Source organism: Aedes albopictus, chromosome 2 (assembly GCF_035046485.1).
Source record: "Aedes albopictus strain Foshan chromosome 2, AalbF5, whole genome shotgun sequence".
NCBI classification, from domain to species: Eukaryota; Metazoa; Arthropoda; class Insecta; order Diptera; family Culicidae; genus Aedes; species Aedes albopictus.
Genome location: NC_085137.1, coordinates 516,225,893 through 516,239,609, shown reverse-complemented (window position 1 = coordinate 516,239,609; position 13,717 = coordinate 516,225,893). Strand labels below are relative to the sequence as shown.

The 13,717-nt window shown below is 37.9% G+C and overlaps 1 protein-coding gene across 1 annotated transcript; it reads left to right on the top strand.

Moving 5' to 3' along the window:
- Positions 1–1,315: 1,315 nt before the first annotated feature.
- On the top strand, positions 1,316–3,352 carry LOC109409791 (uncharacterized). The gene is made up of 2 exons (XM_019683295.3): positions 1,316–2,701; positions 2,830–3,352. The coding sequence occupies exons 1-2, from the start codon at positions 2,597–2,599 to the stop codon at positions 3,130–3,132; spliced, it is 408 nt and encodes a 135-aa protein (XP_019538840.2). The 5' UTR covers positions 1,316–2,596; the 3' UTR covers positions 3,133–3,352.
- Positions 3,353–13,717: the final 10,365 nt, after the last annotated feature.

The following is a 13,717-nucleotide window of genomic DNA, read 5'->3' as shown; positions in this document are numbered from 1 at the left end:
TTTTTTGTTTGAAAATCCTAAATTTTTTGTATGGGCCGTAACGCTCGGTCAAACTTCCCTCTTCCCCAAGAGCGTTACGTAATTTGTGGACGACGCCTTAACTTTGGGTGAAAGACGACGGGTTATAACTTTGAAGGCGGGATTTAGAATTGTGATCGTTCGGAAGTTCTCGCACTCCAACTTGTCCAACCTGTCTTGTCAATGTAGCAAATGACCCCTTCTTTTCACTCTTCCGGTAGCTGGGGTGTAACTGTAGGTCTCAGGAATGTTTGTGTGGTCTCAGGGGGTACCTGGTACGCCTCATGGGCGTTTCAAGGGGCCTTAAGGATTTTCATGTAGCCTTTCATATTGTTCGAACGCTCCTGAAATCCGCATAATCCCTTTCAAATACCCCTGAGTGCCCTTAAATTCCTAAGCCTCCTTCACAAAGCCCTTTAGACCCCATTGAAACACCTCTGAAACCTCCATAATCGCATTAAAACGCACTTTAATTCTACGTAATCCACGTAGACCCATAAAATGTTCATAAAACCCCCCTGAAACAACCCTGAAAACCCCTTGGAGTGCTCCTGAAATGCTTTGAAATGCCGCGCTGAAACCTACATAATACCATTGGAACGCTCTAAAACTTCTTGTAATCAATTTGAAATGGCAGTGAAACACCTTGGAACGCCTTCAAAAGGCTTCAGAAGCCCCCCGAAACTCACTTGAAAACCCCTTGAAACGCCCCTGAAATGCTATCAAACGCCCTGAAAACGTTCCTGAAACTCTCTGAAATGCTTTTGAAATACCTTGAAATGACCCTGAAACCCCCGTAATACTGTTAAAACGCTTTTGAACTTCCTGTAATCCCATTGAAAAGCCTACGAAAACTAACGGAACGCCCTTAATTGGCTCCTGCAATCCCCTGCAAAAACATACAGACACGACCCTGAAGCCTCTTCGAGTCCCCTTTTTGGGCTCTCTTTCACTAAACTTCTCAGTTTCATTTAAAATTTGGGTGTGTTTTAGAAAAAGTTATAGCTTGTTGGATATTTTCTAAATAATAGTTAACATTTGCACGATTCTGCAAATTTATAATCAATGTGGCCTCGTGGCAGAAACTCGAACTAAAAGGCAACTCAACTGAAAGCCCTGGATCAAGGATGAGAACACTCACTTGCAAAGAATTACACTCACTTGCTGTTTTCTTTGCTCCAAAGCGTGTAATCAAGAAACGATGTATGGACGACTTTTGCCTTGTGGTTTTGTCTAGAAGTTTGCCGAACAGAGTAGGTGTCGCACACGCATACCGAAGTCTTGAGGGAGCCGCGAAGGCAACTCTCCACGAGATGAATGTAATTTACACTCACCTCGTGGAGAGTCGTTTTCGTTTTCACAGCTGTGTCACAACTTTGGTATGCGTATGCGACCCATACTCTATTCGGCAAACTTCTAGACAAAACCACAAGGCTAAAGTCCATACATTGTTTCTTGATTGCACGCTTCTGAGCTGAGGAAACAGCAAGTGAGTGTAACTCTTTGCAAGTGAGTGTTCCCATCCCTGCTGGATCTACCATACAACTTTGTCGTGGACACCATCTCTCTAAATCATCAGAATCCTATGTAAAATTAAAAATGTGCATGCCGTCTAGCGCTTTCAAGTGGTAGATTTTTATGTTACATGACCCATCATCTGTAAGTTCTGTAAGTAAAATCTGAGATTACCATCACTTACCATCTTAGTAGGAACAGAGCAATGTCGGATATTTCCTCGACCGTCCCGTTCGCCCTTAAGGCCTATATCATCGATTCAGCAAGTCTGCGGGAATTCAGCAAGGCCATGCTGATGGTGACGGATTCGATTCCTCCAGTCCAGCAAATTATCGTAATGAAAGATTCCTTGACTTCCTTCCGACCCTGTGATCCCCATTGGCTACGCCCATGTAACGTCCTATCATCCAAATGACACAAGAACCATCAACTGTGCAATAAATACAAATTAAATTAATGTCATCTGACCGCACGTGAGTAAAACTGCAATTAGTAGGAGCCTGCCGCCACACAAACACACCCACGTTTCAAATCGAAGCAACTCCGAATCAACCAACAGCAAATTAAAAGCATTTGTTCAATCAAGCCAATTTGATGAGGCGGCAAACGAGTTTGGGCTCAGCGCTCAGGCAGGGCAAGCTGCCTACTTCGATCGAAAAGTAGCTTAAATCGGCAGAAAAAATACACACACCCATCAGGTGTACGGAGGAGACACAGCGAGAGAACGAAACCCACTGAACCAAACCACCCATTCGGGGTGTAATCGTGTTACAGTAAACTTCACAACTTTTACTGCCCGCGAAAGGCAGACGACGAAGAGTGCCAATCTAGTGGGCCTGGAGGTGGCGGGCGGGAGGAAAAGTTCAACCATCAACACCCCCAAAACGCAGAAGGCGCAGGCAGCAAGGAGTCGGCCGGTTGATTGATTTGCACCAAAGTTGGCTGCTGGCTGCTGGGTTGCTGAGATCAACGAAACAGGCTGACTACTACGACGACGACGTCGAGAACAGACCACCAACCGACCGGAGAAGAGAGAAGTGCAAAGCACCTGTACATACCTACTATGATGGGTGGAAAAATGCACCAGAAACGACAAACTTCCGCTCGATTAATCATTGCTGCGGTGGTGCTGGTGTTGCAGTTGCTGACGCTGTTGTTGCCAGTGACGGTAATTAAATGTTTTAGTTTTCCGCACCAGCGGAGTTTCGAAGTGGTTTATTCAAACTATTAGAAACGGGATAATTACCCACCTTGGCTAATGAGGGAGACGGTTTTGTGTTGCACTTTCGTTTGTAGGAATGCGTCCAGGCGTACGGAGGAGATTCGCAGTTGAATGCGATTTATTTCAACGTGTTGATGAGCGAAGGACTGGACGTGAATGCCCAGCTGAAGGTGTTACAAAAGGCTCTGGATCGAGTGCGGTATTACATGGAGCAACGGGGAGCGGGACCTGATGAGAGGATTGAGCACCAGCTGGCACAGGTGCTAACGTTGATTCATCACAACTTGGTTGGTCTACCACTCAGTAACAAGACAAGGACTCAGATGTACGAACAAATGCTGCGGGTTGTTCACTCAATCATCGCAATGGAGAGGTAAAGTGTGTGATGTGATTGGAATGTGTGCTAACAATTTTTTGATAACAATGAATGATATTCAATATATGCTTGCTTACAGTTATCTAAATATTGAAGACACCTCATAGATATAAAGATATCGAGATAGGGTGGCGTGCCTTAAATTTGCGTTGTTTTTAAGTAAATTGATCTTGTCTTACAATTATACTCAAAAATTATACTTTTTGCACAGATCATTATTATTTTTATTATCAACAGAATGTAAACTGAATGAAGAGGGTATTCTACTTAGAGGGTTCGAAAAGTCGCTACAAGAAAATGTAAAGATGCGTATATTATTCTTATTAGAGGGCACAAACTCACACAAAAATGTCTTGAATAAAGCAAAGTAAAAGTATGCCTTCTCCCAAAATTTGAGCTTATTTGATTAAAAATTTAGACTGCACAAGCCCTTCAAAATTTGTATGGGAACAACTATAGGAAAACTATGTTTTTCATTCAGTCGACCGTAGTATTTTCCCAATTGACCTAGGCTATTTAACCCTTAATACTCTTAGACTACTCTATCAGCCGCAACTTTGCCGAAGACCGCATTCAAATCGGACGCCTCATTGATTAGTTATCGATTTGAAGCCAACTGGAGAAACTTTAACAGTGATCCTCTAGCTTCCCAGCAGGCAACATTGCTGTATATGGCGCCAAAGATAGCACACTGATTTCATGGCTTCTATGTTTCACTGCAAAATGCAGTGATGCCCACCGAATAGTTTAACCATCATGAGTAAAGATTTCGGTTTTGGATAAAAATCGATGGGGCATGCGATTTGAATGCGGTCTTCGGCAAACTTGTAGCTAAGAGTAGCTTAAGAGTACCAAGGGTCAACTAACCCTCTAGAGCACTTAGGGAAATGCTACGGACGATTGAATGAAAAACATTGTTTACCCATAGCCAGTGTTGGGAATACTCACTTGCAAGAATGATACTCACTTCTTCTATCTCAGTCCAGAAGCATGCATCGAAAAAATGATGTTTGAAGGGTTTTTAGATTGTAGTTTAATCTAAAAGTTTGCCGAATGAAGTAAAGGTCGCAAACGCATACCAAAGTTGTGAGAGAGCTGTGAGTGCGAGGTGAGTAAAATTAGTGTAATTTATACTCACCTTGTGCTCACAGCTCTCTCACGGTTTTGGTATGCGGCTGCGACCTTTACTTTATTCGCCAATCTTTTAGATTAAACTACAATCTAGAAGCCTTTCAAACATAATTTTTTGATAGCATGCTTCTGGACTGAGATAGAAGCAAGTGAGTATAACTTTTCGCAAGTGAGTATTCCCAACACTGCCCATAGTAAGTCCCATACAAACTTTGAAGGGCTTGTGCAGTCTCAATTTTCAACCAAATGAGTTCAAATTTTGGGAGAAGGCATACTTTCTGGTTACAAATCGAATAAGCGGTGTGAAGCAAAAACAATTTTTTGAACCACGCTATTAACCATACACATCGTAGTTGTTACTCCGTGATTGACCAGAACAATCAAAGTTGCCCAGAGAGCCAACGAATGAAGCTTGGGATTAACTGTCAATAACAACGCCGGCCACATCCTTCCTTACAAACATTGAAAAAGGGTAGGAGCGTTACTTCGACAACCGTTGCTATTAGAAACCACAGCATCCCCACAGTAGTCACGGGAAAGAGCACTTGTTAATGGGTCAGTGTAAGGCGTACTGTCTTTAATCGATTTGCTGCTAGTTTCGTAACCATATGGCTTCACAGACAGCTTCACTTAGGAACACATATTTAGCTCCTGTGGAATATAGGATGATAGAGTTCTACTTCTTTGTAGGTCTACAAACGACACGGTCGAAACGGAAACTTAGAAGGCATATCCAGAAATAAATCGTCGGTCATCCTCACTGCTTCCCCAATCGGCATCAGTGTACCCTTCCAGGGGTGACGTTGAATGATCCCTTCCTTAGTGAAATCCAAAATCTTGAGTTCCTTTAAGATATCTCAGGGTTCTCTTCAAACGGTTACAGTGAATGTCCAATTATTTCGCTTGAAAACGACTGAAGAAATTGAAGGCGGCACAAATATCTGGTCTTGACGAAATTACCGGGTATGTCAGGCAACCTAGGAGTTACTTGAACGGAGATTATGTAACTTATTCAGTTTCGTTCCTTCCAATTTCAGGTTTGCTTCAAGAGGAATTGATACAGGATTACACGTAGCCACTCCAATTCTCGTCAGCATATTCTTCAAATATTTGGGTTGACTAATTTTCATTTATCCCGTGCCCATATCTCGTTCTATCTTTAGTCCAAGAAATTACTTCACTTCACCCATATATGTCATTACAAAGCGGTTGAACATCATTTTCTTGTTTTATTGGATGAGTTCGAGATTGCTTGATACTAACAGAATATGAACCACATAAACAGGGGATAGACTAAATGATAGCAACAGGTAAAACTTATCACTTTTCAAAAAGTGTTCAAATAGCTGTAATTTTTCGAAAAGTGCAACAAATATTCTAAAATATTCACTGTAAGTTGATCGATTAGTTGTGTTAGTGGGAAAGATCGGGCTATTCTACACGAAGTTGGAAAGTTTCTAGAATAAAGGTACAGTCGGGTCTCCTATCAGACACTGCCACCCACTTTACGCCCACCGTAATTCCCACGTTGTCTTATAACCAATTAAGTTCAGTTTAGGTATATGACTAGCCTATAATATAGCCTTACTGCCGGCAAAAAATCAACGGGATTGGATGCAATACAGCTGAGAAATTGCAGTGGGCGCAAAGTGGGTGGTAGCGTCTTATAGGAGACCCGAATGTATAACTATCCGACAACCTACTTTGAGCTGTTCTATCTCCGGATTCAATGAATAGAATGCGATGAATTTTTGAGCATTTATCGCTTATATAAGCAATGAAAAACTTCTAACCTAACTTAAAATGCTTAACACGGAAGAAAATAATAACGATTAGATAACTTTCTAACATAACACCAAATTTTCTGAAACTTCAAAATAACAGAATAGCCGGCAAGAAATTGAAAAATGTAATAGGATGCATATTAAAAATAGACCAATTTACTAAAATAACATAAAATTAATGAAATCGCTACACATTCCTTAAATTGGGGAGAGTACATAAATTACGTTACGCAAAAAATTCCAATTTTTAACCCCCCCATCTCCAGGGGTTCTCAAACTTTTTCAGCTTGCGACCCACTTTTGATGTTTATTGGATTTGGCGACCCACCAGCACGCATTTTCATAAAATACGTCATTTTTCTGCAAATTCGACCTGACTTTTTTTTTAATAAATACACTTCATCAATTTCATACGTTCGTTACGTAGCAGTCAAACTCAAAAAGTATGTTTTTTTTTTTAATTTCAGTGTTTATTTCGTTTTTTTTTAAGTCTGAGTGAGATTAAGGTTCGTAAGTGTGCAGTTTCAGTAAACTCTTAGGGGTCTAAAGAATTTGAGATAAATTTCCAAATTTATGATGGCTCCAACGAAACACTACAGAACAGGTCTTAGGTATTCTCTCACACATTCTAGAAATAAACAAAAACAAAACTAGAATTTTAATATAGTCTTTGAAGATACCTGAGCAGAAAAGAATAGCAACAAAATAACATACCGAGGTATAAATCTCAAATAACATTATACCTCGATATGCCCTTCATTAGGTGGACATAAGAGGCAAAATAACAAAAATGAATACCATAATTTTGTATAAATAACACCTGAAGAATAACAAGTCTTGTTTTTTCAATAATGAATGCATACCATACATTTCAAGTGCTCTTCCAGAAGGTATGGAATAACAAAGTAATAACATTTCTTGCTATTAAATTGAACATTTTTCGATAGCTCCATGATGTAATAACAGAATTGGTTCTTCAGCTATTTTCGGCAAAAGGTTATTGCAACCATGACAAATTGCAAATGCTCCATAGAAAATCAAAATGCGCTCCTTAAATAATGAACATATGTTCCATGAAAATATGCAATGTTACCCATAAATAATTGAAAACGTTCCATACATTATAAAAAATGTACCGGTAAAACATAAAATTTTCTCATTAAAAGTGAAATTTTGCACCGATAATCAATACTGAAATGCTCCATGATAAAATACAAATGCTCCATAGAAAAACGCAAATGCTCCATAAAAAATTAAAATTGTACCCATAAAAAATTGAAATTGCACCATAGAAAATAGACAAATGCTCCATAAATATTTTCAAACTGCACTGAATAAAATACAATTTGCTTCATAAAAAAATAAAAATTCTCCATTACTTTAAACATTTGCACTACTAAAGCAGTGCAATTGAAACAATTCAGCCCTGTCAAATTAAATTATAAGAATATGCTATCTATGGAGGATTTTCAATTTTTCATGCAGCAATTCATATTTTCTATGGTGCAGTTTGATAATACTTATGGACAATTCATCTATTTTCTATGGTGCAATTTCAATTTTTTATGGTGCAATTTAATTTTTCTATGGAGCAATTTTCAATTTTCCATGGGTACAATTTTATTTTTTTTGTGGATCATTTGCATTTTTCTATGGAGCATTTGTATTTTATTATGGGGCATTTCCGTATTTTTTATCGGTGCAAAATTACACTTTTAATGAGAAAATTTTATGTTTTAGCGGTACATTTTTTATGAAGTATGGAACGTTTTCAATTATCTATGGGTAACATTGCACATTTTCATGGAACATATGTTCATTCTATATGGAGCGCTTTTTGTTTTTCTATGGAGCGTTTCTATTTGTTTATGGGTGCAATAAATAGGCTGCCGCTATTTTCCCAGCTAAATCAACAATACCACTATTGTGTATCTGTATGGTCATATGAATCTGCTTAAAATTTCTTGAAATTTTCATCCTTCATACGCACTCATTTTTTTCTATTTTGTTGAAATCACTTTTCAGTTTCATTTTTGATTTCCGTAAAAATTTAGATTATTGACATTCAGCAGAATTTTATTGAAGTTTAGCTTTACTGAAGGTCGGTAAAGTAAGGTTTCATGTCGAAAATTGGTTTTTATTTTTCGTTTTGCTGAATTTTTGTAGGTCCTTCTATTTTTTATTATATATATATTTTATTTGCTGAACTTGGCGTGTGAATCTACAATTATTCGAAAAGGTTATTCAGCGAAAAGTTGGTACAAGAATATAAATCTAGCTCAAAACACCAACTGCAAGCAAAAACTTGAACTTATTTTTTCCAAAAAAAAAAAGTAAAATCTTAAATAAACATAAATAAAAATTTAAAAAAAAATCTAAAATGTTACTCTGATTTTAAACTTTTTGATTGAAACCTCATAGTTTCAGAATCTATTTCAGAATGCAGACAATCCAATATTCCATGTATTCCAGACCAATGCCTATAATACAAAAGTTTGAATGGAATTAAGGAGAAACCGAATTCCTAGAAACTCTGACGATTCTCTAGAAGATATTTTTATATTGGAAAATGGCTAGCAATATCATTTAACATTCGTAAATTATACCATTTATTGCAATACGCACAAGCCTTCGCGACCCACCAAAAATCAACTCGCGATCCACCAGTGGGTCGCGACCCATAGTTTGAGAAACGCTGCCCTATGTCACACTTTTTGTATGAGACCTCTGAAATTTGTGTAAGGGTTGTCGCACTTTACTGAACCCCCCTAAAAGCGTGACGTAATTTATGGACGATCTCTTGTCAAGATGGTTATAGGTCTATAGGTGGCTGCCAAAACTCCAGAATGTATGCTATTCAACTGCAATGCGGCCTCGGATACTATACAATACGGCGTATCTATCGATAGGGTTTGAAGAGTAGAACTAAAAATAAATATCCGACGCCATGAAAACCAAGATGGCGGCCACGGGATGGTAGTTTGAGCTATGATACCATGCAATATGGGTATCTATTGATCGGACTTGATGAGTAAAAGTTTGAAGACTGTGTAAATAATAGGGTAGAGGGTTAGGGTAACACATAGGGTGAAGGATAGTGAAGGGCGTATGGTGGAGGATTAGGTTATAGGTTACGGCAGAGGATAGAGATTTTGAGATTTTCTTGAAATACCGCCAGGAATTCTTTCCGGGATTTCTTTAGGCATTCCTCTCGAGAATCTTCCCAGGATTCTTCTCGGGATTCCTTCAGATGTTCCTTCCGGATTTGCTGTGGGGATTGCTCCTAAGATCACTCCAGGGATTTCGGCAGGAATGGCTTTAGAAAATCCTGAAACGATTCCTTTAGTTATTCCATTCGGCATTCCTTCAGGAATTGAATTTCTTCATAGATTATTTCTGGAATTCCTGCTGTTATTCCATTAGGGATTTCTACCGAAATGAAATATGAAAGAATATAGATTTCTGCCGAGATTTCTTAGGTAAGAAATCATAATTCCCACGCTTTTTGCGCCATTTCTTTGAAGGGACAAAGTATTTACCTTATCATCACACAAAAATTCAGCTCATTACTACAAATTTAGTACTTCATCGAACGTGCCCCATTCCTTTGTAAATGTCTTCTGCAAATTTCTTAGCGATTTCCTCTCCGGAAAAATCTTCGGTTATCCTTACAAAATTCTTTTATACATTTCTTCAGAATTTGCTTGCAAATGTCCCTGGTAATTCCTTTTGGAATTCTTTCTAAAATTTCTTCAGAAATTCCTTCGATGATATCTCCAACAATACCACTAAGCATTTCTCTGATATGATCTTTGAAAAATCATTCGGGAATTTCTTAGGAAACCCCTCATGAAATTGTTTTGGGAATTCTTTCCGAAACTTCTCCGGCAAGTTCTTTGAAATTTTTTTCGAAAATTTATTTGTGAATACTATGCTGATATAGAAATATTAGTCAATTTCTTTGGAATATATTTCGGTAATGTATTTTGGGATTGGATTCGGCCAATTTTTTGTGAAGTTTTTATTATGTTTTCAGGAATTCCTTTGGCAACTCCACTATTGCATTCGTTTGAAAACATTTTAGGTAATTATGATGGAAGTTTATTCGTCAACTTTTTTGGGAATTTCTCAGGAAGTTTTTTTTTTTGGGAATTTCTTCGGGTTTCCTTTGAGTAGCCCTGCGAAAATTCCTTTGCAAATTGACATAAGTTGAACAAGCCTCAGGCTAAAAATCTCTCAGATTTCTTTGGTTATTCTTTTGAAAACCGCAATCCCTTTTTATATTCTTAAAGGAAACCTCATTGAAAATTTTTGAATTTCTTAAGGAATTGTCTGGGAATTCTCAAAGAAATGGCCGAAGCCATTTCCAGAGGAATAGCCGTAAAAACTTCCCAAGAATTTACAAACTGGACTTTACAAACAAATTGTCGAAAAAAAATCTTAAATCAAGTGCTGAACACCGAAGTATACTTTTATAATGCAAGAAGAGATCAGTGAATTTTCGAAAGTAATCAATACAAAGAAATCAGAATGAATTACAAATGGAAGCACAAAGCAATTGCCGAAGAAATTTGCAAAGGAACTGCCAAAGGAATTGCTGAAGGAGTTTCAGAGGAATTGCCGTTGAAATTGGAGAAAAAATCCAAAACAAGTTCAGGTCAAATTCCAATGGAACTATCGCAGAAATTCACAAAAAAAGAAACAATCAAAAGAAGGGAACCCTCAAATAATTTGCTAACACATAAGTTCCCAATGAAAATGACAAAGGAGTTCCAAAGGAATTTCCGAAAGAGGGATGAACGAAATTTTCAAATGCATTACTTGAGAAACTCCCAGAGCAATTAGCAAGAAATTTTCCCAGGAATATTCGAATCAACTTCCAAATATGTTGTTGACGAAATGGAATTATCATGTGAAGTTTTCAATTTTAGGTGATTGTAAAGGAAAACTCTAGGGTGTGCCAAATTTATTCTTGGGGTGCCAGGTACCCCTGGAATCCCTAGCTATGCCAATAATTGACACTGACTTTGACCCGTGACATCCAAGTTTCGCCTTCCACAACTGGAACCAGCTTTCTCCCACTTTAAAAATGTATTCAATTTTACCTATTCTGGATTCAAACGAAAAAAATCAAGCTTCAAGTTCACGTAAGAGAACACACTCACCACCCAGGAATGACATCGTTGAAGAAGCCTAATCTTGGAGCTTTCGTTTCTTGAGTGAAAAGACGACCACATAGGATAGGTTCCTTTTCGTTTCACACGGGACGGGAAACATCAGCCGCACACCGCATCACGTAACTTTTTTTTTCTCATCACTTTTTCTACCCATCCCGTGAAGATTGATGATAATGAAAATTTTACAGCCAGATCATCGCCCCATTATTATGGTTGTTGGCCCCTTTCTTTGGGTGTTTGGCGCAATTGTGGCACAGTATAAGGCGTTACCTAGATTTTCACGGAAGTCACCTTCAAACGTTGTTGATGGGGAACGGTTTGTAGGAATTGTAGGAACAGGAAAATCATCGTGGATCATATTTGTACCATAAAAATATTATCACTTTATAACATGAGAGAAGTTTTTTCGTTATTTAGTATAAAATGATACGATGTTTTGTACATTGCTTGATGCTATGGATGTGGATTTTTCCTAATCGGTTTGTTACAAATTTCGCCATATGTAGTTAAAAAATATAACTGTTAAAGCTAGGAAATCCTGCTCTGATAGTTTGATTCTTTGGGTAAATATTTTTTTTTTTTTTGATTCGAGTAGGATGAAATACAATGTCACTGTCAGGTATATCCCGCTTTGTTTATGAAACAGGATGGCTCTTCCAATCTAGTTGTTACGCAGAATCGTAACTTGTTCTTTGGCTTAGTTTGTCGAAGCGTCTGACTAGCGATACGCAATCGTAGGTTCGAAGCCCACCAAAACAAAGGATATTTTTTTAAAAGCCCATCCCTCAATTTGTGCAGTATTTCAGTTTTTTTATTATTCTCTCGTCATAAAATGTGAACTTATCAAAATTCTACTATTTTTTGAACTTACACCGGAAAAGTAGAAACATTGATTGATTGATTTGTCTTTATTAAAGAGACCCAAGTAGAAACATCATGAATTAAACCTTTTTAATAAACACTATGTATTTCACAGACGATCAGAAGAAATTATTTTAGTTCTGATTTGATACCCAGGAATCTTGAATTGATTAAAATTTACTAAACCTTTAAAACTGGCGCTCATTCAATCTTTAACAAAATTGTAGAAAATTTCTGAGTCTTTCTGGTCACGTGTACTTTTCTCATCATCAAACCATCTTCCAATCGTACTCAACGTTTTTGCACTCCTCTATGTTCAAATGCACAAAGGATGCCATGGTGCAAATATAAAGCGCGATTGTTCTTCGAATTGACTTCGCCTGCTTTGGTTAAACAACAAGGATCGAAAGTTTTCTCCACTTGCTGCTGGCTGCGCCGCTCACAGTTGCACTTGATATCCATTCTTCGATATGTGCACCGGGGCAGATCAAGTTTCATACGGTTATGATTTCTCTCTGTTCCGTGCAATACACCTTTGATTTTTTTTTGTTCTCTTCGACTATGAACAACACGTGACAACAAGGTGCGGGGTAGTGAATCAGAGTTTTTTTTTTCGATTTGTGTGGGATGAAATACGGAGTCACAGCCAGGCATGTCACGTTTTGTGATTGAATCGAATCAATCAAAGTATTTTTTTTTGTTGCTTTTCGTTGCAGTGAATGATAGTAATTTGCTTAATTAGTATGATATGGTAGCGTAAGCAATCGTATTAATCACATATTTAAATTCAATCCGGCTGCAATTACTGGAGGGATTGTCTATGTATCAATGGGATGTATTAAAGTTAGAACTTACTGAATTGGGACTACCGGCTGTATTCGGTGCTAGTAGATTGTAGCGTCTACGCAGTCTTGATGGGTTAAAGGGATTCTTCATTAACCAAACTGAAATGCAAAAATGCGTGTTTGATAAAAAATAGGTTTAATGAACCGATTTTATGTATCCGAATCAATATTACTCGACAGTTAGTGTTAGATAAGAAAATAAGAAAAAAGTGAACAATATAAAAACGCATCTTTCCTCTGAAAAAGGCACCATGCAATAAGACGAAACGTTAGGTTAACAATAATAACAATAATCAGAGTAATCTTATCGAAAACTAGAAAAGTCTTTTGCAACACAAAACCAAGCTAGTAAACAATTCTTCATACTTCTTTACAAACACCATATTACACTCTCTCACTATTGAAACTGACAGCGAACAAACACACTTTCACACACGGAAGAACTATCCGGATGACGTAGCACCGGCCAAATCATCAGCGGAATTACGGAATCGGCGAACACTTTAGAAAAATATGACAAGCAATTCAAAACACGTATGCTCGCGGCAACGCCTACTGCGCCTACTTTTTTGTGAACTTACTTCCATAGCCTGCTGAAATTATCTGGCAAAGAATGCGTAAACAATTCGTTTCGAAACCCCACAACAATGTCTTTGTTCTGCATTTACAGAAATCTAATCAAATACGATGGGTTACTTTGATCGCCACACCGCCGCCTCAGACCAATCCATAAAAACTAATCGAAGATTGTCTCACCATATCGCCAACTTTGTCCTCTGCCAAGAAGA